Source organism: Oncorhynchus keta, chromosome 34 (genome assembly GCF_023373465.1).
Source record: "Oncorhynchus keta strain PuntledgeMale-10-30-2019 chromosome 34, Oket_V2, whole genome shotgun sequence".
Lineage (NCBI taxonomy): Eukaryota > Metazoa > Chordata > Actinopteri > Salmoniformes > Salmonidae > Oncorhynchus > Oncorhynchus keta.
The window spans coordinates 75,567,706-75,589,404 of NC_068454.1; the positions used below are offsets into that span (position 1 = coordinate 75,567,706).

A 21,699-nucleotide genomic window follows, 5' to 3' on the forward strand; every position below is an offset into this window, starting at 1 on the left:
AAAACTACTGGAAAGATGCTTGAAATGCTGCTTTTTGGATATTTGATTTCCCGACATTTTCTAAACATGAAATAGTGGTATATTCTGGACTCTTAGGCCAGGGACTAGCAGACGTTGTGCTGTCCTGTTCTCTGGTGGAGGAGGGTTGTGGGGTGGGGGAAATGGGAGGTGGGGCTCTCTTCAGCCAAGCTTGTCCTCAGAGACCTGGCCGTGACCCCTGATCTTTCACCTGATACTCTGACCCCCTTCAAACCCCCTGCTGTCCCCGATCCCGACAACATCATCTTGGAGGCTAAAGGTTGATTCATTATCAGGTTCTCTTTTGTACAGCAGAGTTACCTGATGAAATTACCTTCCCCTTCTCTCTCCCTCACGCCATCCCTCTCCTGCACTCTCCCTCCACCCCTCTCTGCTTTCTGACAGTTGAGTCTCATGAGATCCCAGAGGCAGACCCTACTGCTCCACGCTGACTGTAACGAACAGGAAGTGACATGTGAGATCAGCCGCTACTTCCTTCATAAAGCAAAGGAGGTCTCCACAGAACCAGCCTATTTCATTGGCTCCTTGCAGATGGAGGGGGGCGTGCTCAGCCTCAAATTGGTCCTGCAGACACTGCCACTGGACCGATCAGATAGTCCAGCTCTCATACAAAGCAAACTGGAACTCCCCCTCAGCCAATCAGGAACTTTGCTGACTGAGGGTGAGACAAGGAGGTTATTATAATGCTTTTGGTAGTATGCCTGTGGTAGAGTAGACGGGTCATATTGTAATGATTCATTCTCTCACCCCAGCCTCTTCTCTCATCACCCCTCTTTCTTTATCTAGTACTTTGCACTTTCTCTACTTTTCACTTGCTTCTTTCTCCATAATCCCTCCTTTCTCTCTCCCTTGTCTTCCCCAGTGGTGTTCCTGGTGTTCTCTCGCTCAGAGTCTCACTCTGCTCCTCTAGGGGGCGTGGCCTTCCTGGACTGGCTTCGGGCAGCAGGCCCCACCCCCAGGGCAGGAGCTGGGGCTTGAGTGGCAGCACAGAGGAAGTGGGAGGAAAATGCTGGAGATTAGGGCAGGGCAGACGGAGGCGGAGGAGGGGCCAGCAGGTGAGAGAATAAAGGCATTATTTAAGTAGTTATGATGGCGCTATTAGTGTTGGATGAGTTAGGTCTACTTACCATCACAACATAAAGTGCATTAGGACCTCCATGGTCAACATTCCAACTTTATTATCCACCCAGAGACGGAAAATATTACTGTCATAGCTAGGAACCCAGAGGTTTACTGAATGATTACTATGAGAATTTTCCCTATTTTTCACCTCATCGTACTCTGTTTCGCATCGTTTTTTTCTCCTCCAGTACACGTGGAGAGGGAGGGTTCGAGCGTGGATCCCCCCCTGCTGGTGGGGCAGGGTAATGCTTCTCTGACTCTGGCCAGACTGAAGGTATCTGACGAGGGGACCTAAATCTGCACCGTCAGCACTGGACTGTACCAGGCCCAGCAGGTCATACAGCTACACGTCACACGTGAGTCCCTCTAAGAACACTTGTGATTGATTGTCTCTTTACATTGGGAGCAGGTAGCCTAGTGGTTAAGAGCGTTGGTACAATAACCCAAAGGTTGCTGGTTTGAATGTCAGCGACAAAAATGTGGAAAATCTCTTAAGCAAGGCACTTAACCCACATTGCTCCTGTGTACATTATTTATCTACACATATGAACATGCGTTTATTACATTAGGTGTCTATGTCATGTGTGACATAATGTGCACACGATTCACATCTAAATACGAAGTCTCTCTGTCTTCAGAACCTCTTCATGTTTCTCTCTCTGAGGAGAAGCTGGTATTTCGGGATGAGTTGCCCCAGAAACTGAGCTGCCACTGCAAGAACTACTACCCTCTGGATGTCCAGGTGTGTCTGGTGCGGTCGACCAATGAAATATCCAGTCATTCATATTCACAGATACCACTGTTTCAAAGTGGTTGGCACACAGCTGATGTACGAAGGACTATATAAATAAAATTTGATTGATTGATTAATGAAATCAGAAGATCATTGGTAGGTCATCGTACAGCACTTATAATATGGATATCCTAAATATTACAGACATTATACTGAGACTCTCTTCTCTCTCAGATGGAGTGGTTCTCCGTCTCCTCTACAGACTCAGAGCCTAGCGTCCTATCAGACCAGGTGTCTCTCTCCAGCCATCGGCAGCACAGCGACAGGACCATGTCCATCTCCTCCCACCTCACCCTTCACCCCTCCACCTTCCCCCCTGGAACCACGGTCACCTGCAGAGTGACCCACCCGGCCCTGGACACACCCCTCTCCCTCAGCCTGACAGTAGAGACACCTGAGCCAGGTAGGCTGCTACAGACACAGGCGTGAGAGGACAATAGGAAATTAGGTGAACATCAGCATTGCTGATGGGTCACATTCATTATTATATAATGAGTGTTCTTATCAGGCAGGTTCAGATACTGCTCTTTTGCTAAATGTTTTCTCCTGTTGGGTGCCTGCTGACTGTGAGTCATTGGGAGAACCTGAGCAGAAACAAAATGGTGTCCATTCATATTAGTCCAAACGGTTCCCTGTTGTTACAGATTCCTACTGGATGGTCCTGGGTTTTCTGGTTATCACCGTTCTGTTCTTCTACCAAGTGATGAAATAAGTTCCCCATGCTCCCTATGGACCTCCTTGTATTTTTAACTATTTGTAGTACGACAACAGTAACCTATAAATGCAAAGCAAATTTCTGTCCAAACAGACAAATAATACATTTTTCTTTTTTTCTTGCATGTCTTAAGAGTTGCTGTAATGTGAATTACTGTTGTACTATAAACAGTTGTACATTTTCTTCAAATAAATGTTTTCTTTAATAGTATCATTGGTGTTGTTCTCTGAATCTGGAGAGACGGTGTGGGATTATACCTGTTCATTTTCACTTCAATGATGAAAACATTCATGTTGATGATTTTGTTTATTAGCATCAAGTGGTAAGCATGCGGTTAAAGAGTTCTCACGATCCAGTTGTATCTCTCCCAGTATTATCATGTTGTATCATTTATTTACCTAATAATATTATTGCACAATATTATTAGATCATTGTTTTGAGTAATCACCACTATTTTCATTCAGAAATGCAATTTACACAGCTATTTTTCATATTTCTTTTTGTACAATGTGACAAACAGTCCCTCTATCAACCATTGAGAGAAATTATATTTTCTGGAATATCCAACACCAAAAGTAAAATATAAACTAACTAAAAAACACATTTTCAGGAGCAATAGTCTGGCAAAGATGAAGTACTTTATAGTACTACTTGTACGCTACTATGGTTTTCGTTTTTGTTTTTTCCCTGACAGAATACTACTGTATCAAACATTGTTCTCTGGTTGTGTATTAGTTATTTTGAAAGCATGTGAGCAACAAAAATTTGGCAAACTCTTGAGCTTCATTACATTGCATACGCATGAGTTACTAATTGGGCAGATACAGTAGCCTATACACAGGTCCTGAAAACCACTAAACCAAACAAAATTAATGTACAATCGGCAGTTAAGTTTAAGAAATGGCAGATACATAGGTCACACAAATAGGCAAAACTATGGACATCGTCTGCCATGCAAGTCAAGTAAGACACAAACACTACTTCCATTGGGCCTATTGGATACTGTAGGTAACAGCCTATTGGCTACTGTAGGTAACAGCCTATTGGCTACTGTAGGTAACAGCCTATTGGCTACTGTAGGTAACAGCCTATTGGCTACTGTAGGTAACAGCCTATTGGATACTGTAGGTAACAGCCTATTGGCTACTGTAGGTAACAGCCTATTGGCTACTGTAGGTAACAGCCTATTGGATACTGTAGGTAACAGCCTATTGGATACTGTAGGTAAAAGCCTATTGGCTACTGTAGGTAAAAGCCTATTGGCTACTTTAGGTAACAGCCTATTGGCTACTGTAGGTAACAGCCTATTGGATACTGTAGGTAACAGCCTATTGGATACTGTAGGTAACAGCCTATTGGATACTGTAGGTAACAGCCTATTGGATACTGTAGGTAACAGCCTATTGGATACTGTAGGTAACAGCCTATTGGCTACTGTAGGTAACAGCCTATTGGATACTGTAGGTAATAGCCTATTGGCTACTGTAGGTAACAGCCTATTGGCTACTGTAGGTAACAGCCTATTGGATACTGTAGGTAACAGCCTATTGGATACTGTAGGTAACAGCCTATTGGATACTGTAGGTAACAGCCTATTGGATACTGTAGGTAACAGCCTATTGGCTACTGTAGGTAACAGCCTATTGGCTACTGTAGGTAACAGTGTGTGTTTTGTTGGTTTGATGTGCAGGAAGTGGGTTATTTGGGGGTTTATTTGGTTATGTCCTCTCCAGATAGGGGACAGTCTATTGAACCATTCCTCCCTAACCCTGTACCCTCTCTACTAGAACGTACAAGAGTGTCTGAACACAACGACAACACAGTAAAGCTGCTCACTAATCAATCAAAAATGTACTATGCAGTGTTATTACACAGACCTGCCTTTAGGTGTGTCCAGAGTTAATACTCTATAGACTTTTGTCTGCACTCCTGAAAGAATAGTCTTTGTAGGTACAGACTGTTTCTGTCTGTCAATGTCAATCTAGCTAACTGTCCGTCTGTCTGTCTGTGGTACAAGAATATAGATATACTAAAAGTCAGTGTCCCAAAAGTGGTTTCTGCCTTTTCCAGTATCCTTCCTGGCTTTTCTTATTCTCTCTCTCTCTCTCTCTCTCTCTTAAATACCACAGTCAGCGAGTGAGAGGAAGAGGGAGGTAAAGGAAAAGGCAGGAATGCCCGTCAAGGCCTACATCAACTAACCCTGGAAAAAGCTACTGGCTACACTGATTTGGATCACAAGTACACACACATGACAAAATGATCATACTCTTAAACATGACCTTGTATTAGTAAGTAGTGTTTATAATGGTAGTGGTATGAGGTAGGGGATCAGGAGGGGTTGTTAGGTACTGTATGTCAGTATCAATTTACAAATGTGGTACGCTCTCCAAAAGGTAACACGAACAAGCTTTGGCGTATCTGGATAGAAAGAACTGCTTCTCTGCTGCTCTCTCTTTGCACTCCCTCTCTCTCTCCATGCTCTCTCTCTTTCACTTCTTCCTGCTTTCTCTCTCTCTCTCTCTCTCTCTCTCTCTCTCTCTCTCTCTCTCTCTCTCTCTCTCTCTCTCTCTCTCTCTCTCTCTCTCTCTCTCTCTCTCTCTCTCTCTCTCTCCTTCCTGCTTTCTTTCTCTCTCTCTCTCTCTTTCACTTCTTCCTGCTTTTTCTCTCTCTCTCTCTCTCTTTCCCTACAGTATGCTCCTGTCCTCTCTGTCCCTGTGTCACAGGGGGTTTCTTATCTCGTCCCTCCTTCATTCCCTTCCTGCTCTCTCTTTCCCTACTGCACACTTCAATAATGTATGAGACGCAGAGGCAGGAGAGAGTGAGTGAGACAGCACGCCAAAACAGAGGAAGAAAGATGGATCAAAAAGAAGGGCAGGAGGACGAAGAGAAAAGAGAGCAACAACATCTACACACTAGCGTCATGTTTAAGTGCTAGATGGAAGACCTGGTGTGGAGGATAAAGGGGACGGGACTGGAGTTTGGATCTGGGTCGATTTACTTTTCTTCTTCTCTTCTATTCCGCTCTCATGTCTGTCCTGCCACGCTGGGATTACTCAATAGAAGAAGTACACTATGAGAAAGATGGAGAGGGAGAGAGAGGGATATATAAAGGGTAGAGGGGGGTTAAGGAGAAAGAGAGAGAGGGATATATAAAGGGTAGAGGGGGGAGAAAGAGAGAGAGGGATATATAAAGGGTAGAGGGGGGTAGGGAGAAAGAGAGAGAGGGATATATAAAGGGTAGAGGGGGGGTAGGGAGAAAGAGAGAGAGGGATATATAAAGGGTAGAGGGGGGTAGGGAGAAAGAGGGGGGAGAGGTGGATATATAAAGGGTAGAGGGGGGGTAGGGAGAAAGAGAGAGAGGGATATATAAAGGGTAGAGGGGGGTAGGGAGAAAGAGGGGAGAGAGGGATATATAAAGGGTAGAGGGGGGGTAGGGAGAAAGAGGGGGAGAGGGATATATAAAGGGTAGAGGGGGGTAGGGAGAAAGAGAGAGAGGGATATATAAGGGTAGAGGGGGGTAGGGAGAAAGAGAGAGAGGGATATATAAAGGGTAGAGGGGGTAGGGAGAAAGAGAGAGAGGGATATATAAAGGGTAGGGAGAAAGAGAGAGAGGGGGTAGGGGGTAAAGAGAGAGAGGGATATATAAAGGGTAGAGGGGGGTAGGGAGAAAGAGAGAGAGGGATATATAAAGGGTAGAGGGGGTAGGGAGAAAAGAGAGAGAGGGATATATAAAGGGGTAGGGAGAAAGAGAGAGGGGGTAGGGGGAGGGAGAAAGAGAGAGAGGGATATATAAAGGGTAGAGGGGGGTAGGGAGAAAGAGAGAGAGGGATATATAAAGGGTAGAGGGGGTAGGGAGAAAGAGGTGGATATATAAAGGGAGAGGGGGTGGATATATAAAGGGTAGAGGGGGTAGGGAGAAAGAGAGAGAGGGACATATAAAGGGTAGAGGGGGGTAGGGAGAAAGAGAGAGAGGGATATATAAAGGGTAGAGGGGGAGAGAGAGAGGGATATATAAAGGGTAGAGGGGGTAGGGAGAAAGAGAAAGAGGGGGATATATAAAGGGTAGAGGGGGGTAGGGAGAAAGAGAAAGGAAAGAGGGGGAGAGAGTGGATATATAAAGGGTAGAGGGGGTAGGGAGAAATAGGGAGAGAGAGGGAGATAGAGAGGGATATATAAAGGGTAGAGGGGGTAGGGGGAGAAAGAGAGAGAGAGGGATATATAAAGGGTAGAGGGGGTAGGGAGAAAGAGAAAGAGGGGGAGAGAGAGGGATATATAAAGGGTAGAGGGGGTAGGGAGGAGAAAGAGGGGGAGAGAGAGGGATATATAAAGGGTAGGGAGAAAGAGAAAGAGATAGAGGGGGTAGGGAGAAAGAGAAAGAGGGGGAGAGAGAGGGATATATAAAGGGTAGGGGGGTAGGGAGAAAGAGAAAGAGGGGGAGAGAGAGGGATATATAAAGGGTAGAGGGGGTAGGGGGAGAAAGAGAAGAGAGAGGGATATATAAAGGGTAGAGGGGGTAGGGAGAAAGAGAAAGAGGGAGAGAGAGAGGATATATAAAGGGTAGAGGGGGTAGGGAGAAACAGAAAGAGGGGAGAGAGAGAGGGATATATAAAGGGTAGAGGGGGTAGGGAGAAAGAGAAAAAAGAGGGGAGATAGAGAGGGATATATAAAGGGTAGAGGGGGTAGGGAGAAAGGAAAGAGGGGGAGAGAGAGAGGGATATATAAAGGGTAGAGGGGGTAGGGAGAAAGAGAAAGAGGGGGAGAGAGAGAGGGATATATAAAGGGTAGAGGGGGGGTAGGGAGAAAGAGAAAGAGGGGAGAGAGAGAGGGATATATAAAGGGTAGAGGGGGTAGGGAGAAAGAGAAAGAGGGGGAGAGAGAGAGGGATATATAAAAGAGGGGGTAGGGAGAAAGAGAAAGAGGGGGAGAGAGGGGGATATATAAAGGGAGAAGGGAGAAAGAGAAAGAGGGGGAGAGAGAGAGGGATATATAAAGGGTAGAGGGGGGGTAGGGAGAAAGAGAAAGAGGGGGAGAGAGAGAGGGATATATAAAGGGTAGAGGGGGGTAGGGAGAAAGAGAAAGAGGGGAGAGAGAGAGGGATATATAAAGGGTAGAGGGGGGGTAGGGAGAAAGAGAAAGAGGGGGAGAGAGAGAGGGATATATAAAGGGTAGAGGGGGGGTAGGGAGAAAGAGAAAGAGGGGGAGAGAGAGAGGGATATATAAAGGGTAGAGGGGGGGTAGGGAGAAAGAGAAAGAGGGGGAGAGAGAGAGGGATATATAAAGGGTAGAGGGGGGGTAGGGAGAAAGAGAAAGAGGGGGAGAGAGAGAGGGATATATAAAGGGTAGAGGGGGTAGGGAGAAAGAGAAAGAGGGGGAGATAGAGAGGGGGGTAGAGGGGGTAGGGAGAAAGAGAAAGAGGGGGAGAGAGAGAGGGATATATAAAGGGTAGAGGGGGGGTAGGGAGAAAGAGAAAGAGGGGAGAGAGAGAGGGATATATAAAGGGGGGTAGAGGGGGGTAGGGGGTAGGGAGAAAGAGAAAGAGGGGAGAGAGAGAGGGATATATAAAGGGTAGAGGGGGGGGTAGGGAGAAAGAGAAAGAGGGGGAGAGAGAGAGGGATATATAAAGGGTAGAGGGGGGGTAGGGAGAAAGAGAAAGAGGGGGAGAGAGATCATTCAATAATTGTGTCAGCAGATTTATGGGTTCCTAAATCACAAACTGAAGATACATCTAACAATGTGTTTACAGCTAAATAATGATCTTTGCATTCAGTGGGCTACATCTACACATGTGTTGTTTCTACTGAATGACTGGGAACAGAGGCCTTATCATTTACTGTAATAAGTTGTCATAAATTATTGACATAAGAGTAGGCATTAGGAGACCGTCAGAGCAGGGCAGACCTGGGCCTGTTATAAGTGCACACTGATTATAGCTGTGGCCTTCGCCTTAATATCTACTGCACTTGACTAGTATGGATTCAGAATTGCATTAGTGGAAACCAAGACTGTTCTCAGGACAGGCCTGGCTGCAGCTAGATATTGTTAGCATTTTAGCTAACCCTAACCATTTTCCTAACTTTAACCTAATTCTCCTAACCTGCCACGTTAATTCTCCTAACCAGCTACGAAAAGTCACTTCTGCTAATCAAACCGGCAGACCTGCCCTGGGAGCAGTGTGAGTATCCGCTAATGCGATACAGAAGTATGGACATTCATTTAATCTGCACAATAATTCATATGCCTTCTAACTGGCTACATGCGAGTGGGTATCAATGAATAATGGTACTTACAGAAAAGGACTCCGACCACAAGAACTCCAATGATACCCATAATGATCATCATCTGGAAAGAAAAGCAAATAGAGAGTTAAAGGCTTTCTTTATTCTTCTATTCTTCTAGTTAATAAACCTGATCGATTTTCCTCAGGATGATTAAACATGTGTTTTTTATTATTCAGGGATGAAGTCTCTGCGGATTAACGTTAGTCCTGCTGACCAAAAACACACACACACACACACACACACACACCAACCCAGCACGATGACAAACACAAAAAGCAGAGCGTAACATTTCATCACACTCCCTTGTGTCCAGTCAGTGTATTTTTGGTGCTATTGCTATGCAATTAATAAGAATAACTGCGTGTAGAGAAAACTCTGCAGTGAGAGCCTCCCTATTTCCCCATTCCCCGGAGCGCCACTCCTCTCGCCCACAGACGCTAATTAGGGGATTAGTGCGCGGGAAAGGGGGGTGACAGCGTTCCAGGGACAGACGCTGTGTGTTCGCCTCAGCGCCCTGCACCACCATGGCTCAGTTGGTTGGTGGAGCGTGGTACTGGTTGGTGGAGCGTGGTACTGGTTGGTGGAGCATGGTACTGGTTGGTGGAGCGTGGTACTGGTTGGTAGAGCATGGTACTGGTTGGTGGAGCGTGGTACTGGTTGGTGGAGCATGTTACTGGCGTTGCAACACCACCACAGGCTCTGAATGATTCCCTCATGGGCCACATACTGGATATATATGTTAACTTGAATATATGACAGTACACTGTCACTTTCTTATTTATTTTATTTTTTATTTTACCTTTATTTAACTAGGCAAGTCAGTTAAGAACAAATTCTTATTTTCAATGACGGCCTAGGAACATTCAGGGGCAGAACGACAGATTTGTACCTTGTCAGCTCGGGGATTTGAACTTGCAACCTTCCGGTTACAAGACCAACGCTCTAACCACTAGGCTACCCTGTCATAGACAGACATGTTGTATGGATAGAAAGAGTTGGCTAAATAACCCTATTACATTCATTATCAATATTACCATTACCTTGCAATTCTCCTGAATATGATCATTTTAAGTCCTTTTGGATGAAAGTGTCTGCTAATGTGAATAACAATATAATCCTTGATCACTGTCATTACCTTTGCGTTTTTCCACCAGTATTTGCTCTTGAGTTTGGCTGCACAGCTCTCGAACTGGGAGGCCCCGGCCTGGAGAGCATCCGCTCTGTCATCCAGCTCCGACAGCTTCTGGTCCCTCTCCAGAACCTTGTCCACATTCACCCGCATAATATCCACCACCTGGAGAGGAGAGGAGAGGTGAGGTGAGGTGAGGTGAGGTGAGGAGAGGTGAGGTGAGGTGAGGTGAGGGAGGAGAGGAGAGGAGAGGAGAGGAGAGGAGAGGAGAGGAGAGGAGAGGAGAGGAGAGGAGAGGAGAGGAGAGGAGAGGAATTTACTGACATCCCGAGCCATAGAAGCCCACATCACACAATTTAATACAGCATGAAACCATTCCCAAGCTGCAGTGCAGTCCATTACTAACATAAAGAAAATAACATGGTTGATTAATTTATGTTAATAGATAACATAACGTTGGCCATAAAAATAGAATATATAAAACATCATCATAGACAGCCATGTTGTATCGTATGCTAGCCATGTTGTATTGTATGCTAGCCATGTTGTATCGTATGCTAGCCATGTTGTATCGTATGCTAGCCATGTTGTATTGTATGCTAGCCATGTTGTATCGTATGCTAGCCATGTTGTATTATATGCTAGCCATGTTGTATCGTATGCTAGCCATGTTGTATTGTATGCTAGCCATGTTGTATTGTATGCTAGCCATGTTGTATCGTATGCTAGCCATGGTGCTTGCCTACGGAGCTGTGAGGGGAACGGCACCTCAGTACCTCCAGGCTCTGATCAGGCCCTACACCCAAACAAGGGCACTGCGTTCATCCACCTCTGGCCTGCTCGCCTCCCTACCACTGAGGAAGTACAGTTCCCGCTCAGCCCAGTCAAAACTGTTCGCTGCTCTGGCTCCCCAATGGTGGAACACACTCCCTCACGACGCCAGGACAGCGGAGTCAATCACCACCTTCCGGAGACACCTGAAACCCCACCTCTTTAAGGAATACCTAGGATAGGATAAAGTAATCCTTCTCACCCCCCTTAAAAGATTTAGATGCACTATTGTAAAGTGGCTGTTCCACTGGATGTCATAAGGTGAATGCACCAATTTGTAAGTCGCTCTGGATAAGAGCGTCTGCTAAATGACTTAAATGTAATGTAAAAATGTAATGTTGTATCGTATGCTAGCCATGTTGTAAGATAGAATTTGTAGATAATTGGCCCTCTTTCTGGGACTCACCCACAAACAGGACCAAGCCTGACCTGCTGAGGAGTGACGGACTCCATCCTAGCTGGAGGGGTGCTCTCATCTTATCTGCCAACATAGACAGGGCTCTAACTCCTCTAGCTCCACAATGAAATAGGGTGCAGGCCAGGCAGCAGGCTATTAGCCAGCCTGCCAGCATAGTGGAGTCTGCCACTAGCATAGTCAGTGTAGTCAGCTCAGCTATCACCATTGAGACCGTGTCTGTGCCTCGACCTAGGTTGGGCAAAACTAAACATGGCGGTGTTCGCCTTAGCAATCTCACTAGGATAAAGACCACCTCCATTCCTGTCATTACTGAAAGAGATCATGATACCTCACATCTCAAAATAGGGCTACTTAATGTTAGATCCCTTACTTCAAAGGCAATTATAGTCAATGAACTAATCACTGATCATAATCTTGATGTGATTGGCCTGACTGAAACATGGCTTAAGCCTGATGAATTTACTGTGTTAAATGAGGCCTCACCTCCTGGCTACACTAGTGACCATATCCCCGTGCATCCCGCAAAGGCGGAGGTGTTGCTAACATTTACGATAGCAAATTTCAATTTACAAAAAAAAAAAATGACGTTTTCGTCTTTTGAGCTTCTAGTCATGAAATCTATGCAGCCTACTCAATCACTTTTTATAGCTACTGTTTACAGGCCTCCTGGGCCATATACAGCGTTTCTCACTGAGTTCCCTGAATTCCTATCAGACCTTGTAGTCATTGCAGATAATATTCTAATCTTTGGTGACTTTAATATTCACATGGAAAAGTCCACAGACCCACTCCAAAAGGCTTTTGGAGCCATCATCGACTCAGTGGGTTTTGTCCAACATGTCTCTGGACCCACTCACTATCACAGTCATACGCTGGACCTAGTTTTGTCCCATGGAATAAATGTTGTGGATCTTAATGTTTTTCCTCATAATCCTGGACTATCGGACCACCATTTTATTACGTTTGCAATTGCAACAAATAATCTGCTCAGACCCCAACCAAGGAACATCAAAAGTCGTGCTATAAATTCACAGACAACACAAAGATTCCTTGATGCCCTTCCAGACTCCCTCTGCCTACCCAAGGACGCCAGAGGACAAAAATCCGTTAACCACCTAACTGAGGATCTCAATTTAACCTTGCGCAATACCCTAGATGCAGTTGCACCCCTAAAAACTAAAAAAATGTCTCATAAGAAACTAGCTCCCTGGTACACAGAAAATACCCGAGCTCTGAAGCAAGCTTCCAGAAAATTGGAACGGAAATGGCGCCACACCAAACTGGAAGTCTTCCGACTAGCTTGGAAGGACGGTACCGTGCAGTACCGAAGAGCCCTTACTGCTGCTCGATCGTCCTATTTTTCTAACTTAATTGAGGAAAATAAGAACAATCCGAAATTCCTTTTTGATACTGTGGCAAAGCTAACTAAAAAGCAGCATTCCCCAAGAGAGGATGACTTTCACTTTAGCAGTGATAAATTCATGAACTTCTTTGAGGAAAAGATTATGATTATTAGAAAGCAAATTACGGACTCCTCTTTAAACCTGCGTATTCCTCCAAACCTCAGTTGTCCTGAGTCTGCACAACTCTGCCAGGACCTAGGATCAAGAGAGACGCTCAAGTGTTTTAGTACTATATCTCTTGACACAATGATGAAAATAATCATGGCCTCTAAACCTTCAAGCTGTATACTGGACCCTATTCCAACTAAACTACTGAAAGAGCTGCTTCCTGTGCTTGGCCCTCCTATGTTGAACATAATAAACGGCTCTCTATCCACTGGATGTGTACCAAACTCACTAAAAGTGGCAGTAATAAAGCCTCTCTTGAAAAAGCCAAACCTTGACCCAGAAAATATAAAAAACTATCGGCCTATATCGAATCTTCCATTCCTCTCAAAGATTTTAGAGAAGGCTGTTGCGCAGCAACTCACTGCCTTCCTGAAGACAAACAATGTATACGAAATGCTTCAGTCTGGTTTTAGACCCCATCATAGCACTGAGACGGCACTTGTGAAGGTGGTAAATGACATTTTAATGGCATCGGACCGAGGCTCTGCATCTGTCCTCGTGCTCCTAGACCTTAGTGCTGCTTTTGATACCATCGATCACCACATTCTTTTGGAGAGATTGGAAACCCAAATTGGTCTACACGGACATGTTCTGGCCTGGTTTAGGTCTTATCTGTCGGAAAGATATCAGTTTGTCTCTGTGAATGGTTTGTCCTCTGACAAATCAACTGTACATTTCGGTGTTCCTCAAGGTTCTGTTTTAGGACCACTATTGTTTTCACTATATATTTTACCTCTTGGGGATGTTATTCGAAAACATAATGTAAACTTTCACTGCTATGCGGATGACACACAGCTGTACATTTCAATGAAACATGGTGAAGCCCCAAAATTGCCCTCGCTAGAAGCATGTGTTTCAGACATAAGGAAGTGGATGGCTGCAAACTTTCTACTATTAAACTCGGACAAAACAGAGATGCTTGTTCTAGGTCCCAAGAAACAAAGAGATCTTCTGTTGAATCTGACAATTAATCTTAATGGTTGTACAGTCGTCTCAAATAAAACTGTGAAGGACCTCGGCGTTACTCTGGACCCTGATCTCTCTTTTGAAGAACATATCAAGACCATTTCGAGGACAGCTTTTTTCCATCTACGTAACATTGCAAAAATCAGAAACTTTCTGTCCAAAAATGATGCAGAAAAATTAATCCATGCTTTTGTCACTTCTAGGTTAGACTACTGCAATGCTCTATTTTCCGGCTAGCCGGATAAAGCACTAAATAAACTTCAGTTAGTGCTAAATACGGCTGCTAGAATCCTGACTAGAACCAAAAAATTTGATCATATTACTCCAGTGCTAGCCTCTCTACACTGGCTTCCTGTCAAAGCAAGGGCTGATTTCAAGGTTTTACTGCTAACCTACAAAGCATTACATGGGCTTGCTCCTACCTACCTCTCTGATTTGGTCCTGCCGTACATACCTACATGTACGCTACGGTCACAAGACGCAGGCCTCCTAATTGTCCCTAGAATTTCTAAGCAAACAGCTGGAGGCAGGGCTTTCGCCTATAGAGCTCCATTTTTATGGAACGGTCTGCCTACCCATGTCAGAGACGCAAACTCGGTCTCAACCTTTAAGTCTTTACTGAAGACTCATCTCTTCAGTGGGTCATATGATTGAGTGTAGTCTGGCCCAGGAGTGGGAAGGTGAACGGAAAGGCTCTGGAGCAACGAACCGCCCTTGCAGTCTCTGCCTGGCCGGTTCCCTCTTTCCACTGGGATTCTCTGCCTCTAACCCTGTTACGGGGCTGAGTCACTGGCTTGCTGGGGCTCTCTCGTGCCGTCCCTGGGGGTGCGTCACCTGGGTGGGTTGATTCACTGTTGTGGTCGGCCTGTCTGGGTTGCCCCCTTGGGTTGTACCGTGGCGGAGATCTTTGTGGGCTATACTCGGCCTTGTCTCAGGATGGTAAGTTGGTGGTTGAAGATATCCCTCTAGTGGTGTGGGGGCTGTGCTTTGGCAAAGTGGGTGGGGTTATATCCTTCCTGTTTGGCCCTGTCCGGGGTGTCCTCGGATGGGGCCACAGTGTCTCCTGACCCCTCCTGTCTCAGCCTCCAGTATTTATGCTGCAGTAGTTTATGTGTCGGGGGCTAGGGTCAGTTTGTTATATCTGGAGTACTTCTCCTGTCCTATTCGGTGTCCTGTGTGAATCTAAGTGTGCGTTCTCTAATTCTCTCCTTCTCTCTTTCTTTCTCTCTCTCGGAGGACCTGAGCCCTAGGACCATGCCCCAGGACTACCTGACATGATGACTCCTTGCTGTCCCCAGTCCACCTGGCCATGCTGCTGCTCCAGTTTCAACTGGCCTGGGCCCTAGGACCATGTCCCAGGACTACCTGACATGAGGACTCCTTGCTGTCCCCAGTCCACCTGGCCATGCTCCTGCTCCAGTTTCAACTGTTCTGCCTTACTATTATTCAACCATGCTGGTCATTTATGAACATTTGAACATCTTGGCCACGTTCTGTTATAATCTCCACCCGGCACAGCCAGAAGAGGACTGGCCACCCCACATATGCTCTCTCTAATTCTCTCTTTCTTTCTCTCTCTCGGAGGACCTGAGCCCTAGGACCGTGCCCCAGGACTACCTGACACAATGCCCCAGTCCACCTGACTGTGCTGCTGCTCCAGTTTCAACTGTTCTGCCTTATTATTATTCGACCATGCTGGTCATTTATGAACATTTGAACATCTTGGTCATGTTCTGTTATAATCTCTACCCGGCACAGCCAGAAGAGGACTGGCCACCCCACATAGCCCGGTTCCTCTCTAGGTTTCTTCCTAGGTTTTGGCCTTTCTAGGGAGTTTTTCCTAGCCACCGTGCTTTTACACCTGCATTGTTTGCTGTTTGGGGTTTTAGGCTGGGTTTCTGTACAGCACTTTGAGATATCAGCTGATGTACGAAGGGCTATATAAATAAATTTGATTTGATTTGATTTGTATCGTATGCTAGCCATGTTGTATCGTATGCTAGCCATGTTGTATTGTATGCTAGCCATGTTGTATTGTATGCTAGCCATGTTGTATTGTATGCTAGCCATGTTGTATTGTATGCTAGCCAAATTGATATCTTGGGTATTGTATTTTGGAATAGTTGTTACAACATTTCCCATATTCTTATCGGCAGACTCAGTAGCCTCGGTTTTTCGGATGACTGCCTTGCCTGGTTCACCAATTACTTTGCAGACAGAGTTCAGTGTGTCAAATCGGAGGGCATGCTGTCCGGTCCTCTGGCAGTCTCCATGGGGGTGCCACAGGGTTCAATTCTCGGGCCGACTCTTTTCTCTGTATATATCAATGATGTTGCTCTTGCTGCGGGCGATTCCCTGATCCACCTCTACGCAGACGACACCATTCTATATACTTTCGGCCCGTCATTGAACACTGTGCTATCTAACCTCCAAACGAGCTTCAATGCCATACAACACTCCTTCTGTGGCCTCCAACTGCTCTTAAACGCTAGTAAAACCAAATGCATGCTTTTCAACCGATCGCTGCCTGCACCCGCATGCCCGACTAGCATCACCACCCTGGATGGGAATATGTGGACATCTATAAGTACCTAGGTGTCTGGCTAGACTGCAAACTCTCCTTCCAGACTCATATCAAACATCTCCAATCGAAAATCAAATCAAGAGTCGGCTTTCTATTCCGCAACAAAGCCTCCTTCACTCACGCCGCCAAGCTTACCCTAGTAAAACTGACTATCCTACCAATCCTCGACTTTGGCGATGTCATCTACAAAATGGCTTCCAACACTCTACTCAGCAAACTGGATGCAGTTTATCACAGTGCCATCCGTTTTGTCACTAAAGCACCTTATACCACCTACCACTGCGACTTGTATGCTCTAGTCGGCTGGCCCTCGCTACATATTCGTCGCCAGACCCACTGGCTCCAGGTCATCTACAAGTCCATGCTAGGTAAAGCTCCGCCTTATCTCAGTTCACTGGTCACGATGGCAACACCCATCCGTAGCACGCGCTTCAGCAGGTGTATCTCACTGATCATCCCTAAAGCCAACACCTCATTTGGCCGCCTTTTCGTTCCAGTACTCTGCTGCCTGTGACTGGAACGAATTGCAAAAATCGCTGAAGTTGGAGACTTTTATCTCCCTCACCAACTTCAAACATCAGCTATCTGAGCAGCTAACCGATCGCTGCAGCTGTACATAGTCTATTGGTAAATAGCCCACCCATTTTCACCTACCTCATCCCCATACTGTTTTTATGTATTTACTTTTCTGCTCTTTTGCACACCAATATCTCTACCTGTACATGACCATCTGATCATTTATCACTCCAGTGTTAATCTGCAAAATTGTAATTATTCGCCTACCTCCTCATGCCTTTTGCACACAATGTATATAGACTCCCCTTTTTTTCTACTGTGTTATTGACTTGTTAATTGTTTACTCCATGTGTAACTCTGTGTTGTCTGTTCACACTGCTATGCTTTATCTTGGCCAGGTCGCAGTTGCAAATGAGAACTTGTTCTCAACTAGCCAACCTGGTTAAATAAAGGTGAGAAAATAAATAAATAAATAAATAAATAAAATTATGCACACACCACAAACACACAGCAATAAAATGACAAATTCATGTTGTCAGGTCGATGGAATATCATGTTGATCCTAGAGAGCCACACCCCCACACCCTGACGGAGACTGGATAGCCAAAGCATTACTGAAATAAATCGTAAAACAAATCAAATTGCATTGTAGAGTAGACTATGCTCCTCTATTTTTAGATTTCCCAACAATCAAAGAATGTCAGCTCTGTTTCTACAGCTTGACTTGGGACTGCATTTCAGTCCAGAAGGTTCTTCCTTTACTTCTGCCCTCATTCCTTCCCTTCCCCTATTTCATTGAACTGAATAAATGAAAGCAAAAAGGGGGAAACTAGGTGGCGCTGTTGCTTACACCAAGGAGAGTGAATGAGTGCAGAGAGGAGGGAGCAACTGGAAATGCAGCCCAGATCTGGCCTAATTGCTGCTAGTTGTCTCACGCTGTGACGTCAATCCCAGATTGACAAGCTAGCTACTTGCTGTAGTTTAAAATGTTGTACTATATGGTTTGGCACGAGTGGGAGTACTGTTAGGAGCATGGTATCAAAACCCGGAGCAGGTTGGTTGGTACTGTATGTGCGTGTCACATTAGCTCACCTCCTCCACTTGGGCCTGTGTCTGTTGTAGCCTGCGGTTGCTGGAGGTGTTGGGAGGAGGGGGTGGGGGCCCTCCACCTGGGGCTCCATCTGCTCCTGGGGCCCCTGGGGCTCCGGGAGGTCCAGCTGGGGGAGCAGCGTCTGGGGCAGACCTGGGAAGGGGAGAGAGGTAGGAAGGGACAGAGAGGAGAAGAGATGGGAAAGCGAGGGATAGGCGGGGGGGAAGGAGGGAGACGGGAAGAGAGATGAGGAAGGGGAAGAAAAATAAATGGGGAGATGAGAAAGGGGAGAGGAAGAGAAGGGACAGATGTGAGGGAGATGGGGAAGGGGAGGAGGAGAACATTTTACATTTAGCAGTCAAGCTGAAACAACTACATTTTAGAGGTGTTGTAACTATCTTTTAAAAAAAATAAGCCTTGATAACAGTACTCAGTGATAAAAGACATTCAGATTAAAAGTTTAAAACACAGAAGGGCAGGTATAATGAGGAGAGTGGAAAGAGGAGGAGGAGGAAATAAGGGATATGAGCTAAAGGAAGGAATTGGAAGCAAGAGAGGGGAAGAGGGAGAGGAAGTGTATTGGGGAGGCTATATCGCATTAGTGGAAACCAAGACTGTTCTCGGGGCAGGTCTGTCAGTTTTGACTAACAGAAGTGACTTTTCATAGAATAGTGGGAGAATGCCCTGAGAACAGTCTTGGTTTTCACTAATGCGATGCATTAGAAAGATGAATGATGAGGTACAGAAAGGAGCAAAGCTGTTGGTGAGGAGAATAAAGGGGATAAAGTCAGAGTTGTACATGGGATAGATGCCTCCCTGAGACAGAGAGAGAGGGAGAGAGGGGGGGGGACAGAACGAGAGAGAGAGGGGGGCAGAACGAGAGAGGGAGGGGGAGACAGAACGAGAGAGAGAGAGAGAGAGAGAGAGAGAGAGAGAGAGAGAGAGAGAGAGAGAGAGAGAGAGAGAGAGAGAGAGAGAGAGACAGAACGAGAGAGAGAGAGATAGAGAGAGAAAGAAAGAGAGTGGAGAGGGGGACAGAGAGATGGAGAGAGAGAGTCAGATTAAGCAAGATGGAGATAAGAAGAGGAGGATGAGAGGAAAGGCCAAAAGAAAAGTAAGGGGGGCTGTAGAGATGGTGAACAGGAGATATTGGAGAGAAGCGGGAGATTAAGAGAGAGGGATAAGGAGAAAGGGAATAAAAGGAGAGAATAGAGAGAAAACTAAGAAGGGTTAAAAGATGGGGCAAACATCTAATTTGGTTCAGAGAAGGCGAAAGAGAGGGGGAGGAGGGGTGATGAGGGAAAGGGGATGGGTGAGAGGGGGAGGAGGGGTGATGAGGGAAAGGGGATGGGTGAGAGGGGAGGAGGGGTGATGAGGGAAAGGGGATGGGTGAGAGGGGGAGCGTTCTAACACAGACAGCCTCCATGGACTCCTATGTGGGTGTTGGTCCTGACTCAGACTATTGAAAATAGCCAAATATACAGTACAGGCAAATATTGCATGAAGAATATAGCCATAATTTGAAAGGCATGAACTTGTTCTATACTGCAGGTGCAGGACAGTCTCATCCCAGATGTCATGCGTAGCACCCTGTTGTATTTCCTCCTGTAACTGGAGAAGAAGACAAACATCCCAGATGTCATGAGTAGCACCCTACTGTATTTCCTCCTGTAACAGGAGAAGAAGACAAACATCCCAGATGTCATGCGTAGCACCCTACTGTATTTCCTCCTGTAACAGGAGAAGACAAACATCCCATATGTCATGCGTAGCACCCTACTGTATTTCCTCCTGTAACTGGAGAAGAAGACAAACATCCCAGATGTCATGAGTAGCACCCTACTGTATTTCCTCCTGTAACAGGAGAAGAAGACAAACATCCCAGATGTCATGCGTAGCACCCTACTGTATTTCCTCCTGTAACAGGAGAAGACAAACATCCCATATGTCATGCGTAGCACCCTACTGTATTTCCTCCTGTAACAGGAGAAGAAGACAAACATCCCAGATGTCATGCGTAGCACCCTACTGTATTTCCTCCTGTAACAGCAGAAGAAGACAAACATCCCAGATGTCATGCGTAGCACCCTACTGTATTTCCTCCTGTAACAGCAGAAGAAGACAAACATCCCAGATGTCATGCGTAGCACCCTACTGTATTTCCTCCTGTAACAGGGGAAGAAGACAAACATCCCAGATGTCATGCGTAGCACCCTACTGTATTTCCTCCTGTAACAGGAGAAGAAGACAAACATCCCAGATGTCATGCGTAGCACCCTACTGTATTTCCTCCTGGAACAGGAGAAGAAGACAAACATCCTGCACAGTCTTAGCCTCAGCTCAGACCAATCCATTCACATCGATATTGATTTTCTAATACTTCACAGACATTTGATAACCTGGAAGTCCCTAGAACCATATGGTTCAAACCCCATAGTATAAAGAAAGAAAACAGAATTTCAGCTGAAATAAGCCAATTATTAATTAAAATAATCATTCAAAAAATGAATTTCTTTTGAAGCCCAGAAGAGGACTGAGGGTAATCAACTACAGTGGACGATATCTATCATTCAGAGCTGCTGTTTCGGAAAAATACTTGCGTCAGCAAAATACATTTAAGCTAGAACAAATCAATAGAGCATAGAAAGAGCCTGACAACATGATATAAATACTCAACATATTAGAATAAAACATGTTTAGTGAATAGAACAAATCAATAGAATAAGTAAAAAAGAGGAAGCCCTGCATTGATACTCACATCTTCTATGCAGCTGCTTGGAACTGACTCACTGTCAGTGAGCGGTGGGGGTAGGGGAGTCAAAAATGTAAAAAGCGAAATCACAAAAACGCAACGGTGAAAAATCTCTGCTGTCGTCCAAAGATGTCCAGAACCTCAGAGACTCGACTGATTAAATTGATGCGTTAATAACAAACGGATGCAGAAGCTGATGCAGTAACCTCAAAGCAATGCTTTAGCACCGCAAGTCATCCACAAAGTACTGCAATACCCAGGCAAGTGTCGGGTAATAATTCGCTCGAAGAAAGGCAGCGGAACAAGAGGTTGAAAGTGAATACGGCTGATGCACAGATTCTCAATTTCAGTTCGTAAAATCCATAAGAGATAAATCCAAGGATGCTTGGCGAATTTCTTTAGATAATAAATCTATGCAAGAGAAGTCGTGATATTCCAAGAATGCTGAGTCGAGATGCTCAAAATCACACCAATGGTTTAGGTTGCACGTTCCCCTTCAAAACTAAACACAACTGATTTCATGTTCCTTTAGATTACCCAATTATATAATTTCACTATTTTCCGGTGGTCTAATTTCAGAATTATCTAACACCACCGTTGTTCCCCCTCTCCCGGCGAGTGTGTGGAAGCGTATCTGTGTGTGTCGGTTTGTGGGTTAGTGCGCTAATTTCGTTAGTGTGTTTGTGTGATGGCACTATACTGCAATAATGCGTCGCTCCCCTTCCCCTCACTCTCTCCAGTTGGACTCATAACGATGGTGCGGTACCTCTTTCCCAGCCCCCTCCCTCCTCTTTCTTGCGCTCCCCTTTCTCTCTCTCCACACTTTGCAGTACTGCAGTTTTCTCTGTGTCGGATAGGGCGGCAGGACGACACTGCGGTACATTGCTTGGTACAG

The 21,699-nt window shown here is 45.5% G+C and overlaps 1 protein-coding gene and 1 pseudogene across 1 annotated transcript; one reads left to right on the plus strand and one right to left on the minus strand.

The window, feature by feature from the left end:
- LOC118373958 (tapasin-related protein-like) lies at positions 1–2,879 on the plus strand (annotated as a pseudogene).
- Positions 2,880–4,511: 1,632 nt separating this feature from the next.
- On the minus strand, positions 4,512–21,571 carry LOC118373954 (vesicle-associated membrane protein 1-like). The gene is made up of 5 exons (XM_052494860.1): positions 20,811–21,571; positions 18,055–18,205; positions 10,083–10,241; positions 8,957–9,008; positions 4,512–5,739 (listed from the first exon to the last, which is right to left on the minus strand). Coding segments are annotated over exons 1-5 (381 nt in total). The 5' UTR covers positions 20,813–21,571; the 3' UTR covers positions 4,512–5,722.
- Between the last annotated feature and the right edge of the window lie 128 nt (positions 21,572–21,699).

Bases quoted from the DNA above. Each gene is read 5' to 3' on its own strand.
- LOC118373954 (XM_052494860.1), bottom strand. The intron at 10,242-18,054 runs GTGAGCTAATGT...TCTCCTCTCCAG, and splicing joins CACAGGCCCAAGTGGAGGAG to GTGGTGGATATTATGCGGGT. The intron at 9,009-10,082 runs GTAATGACAGTG...TTTTCTTTCCAG, and splicing joins ACTGGTGGAAAAACGCAAAG to ATGATGATCATTATGGGTAT.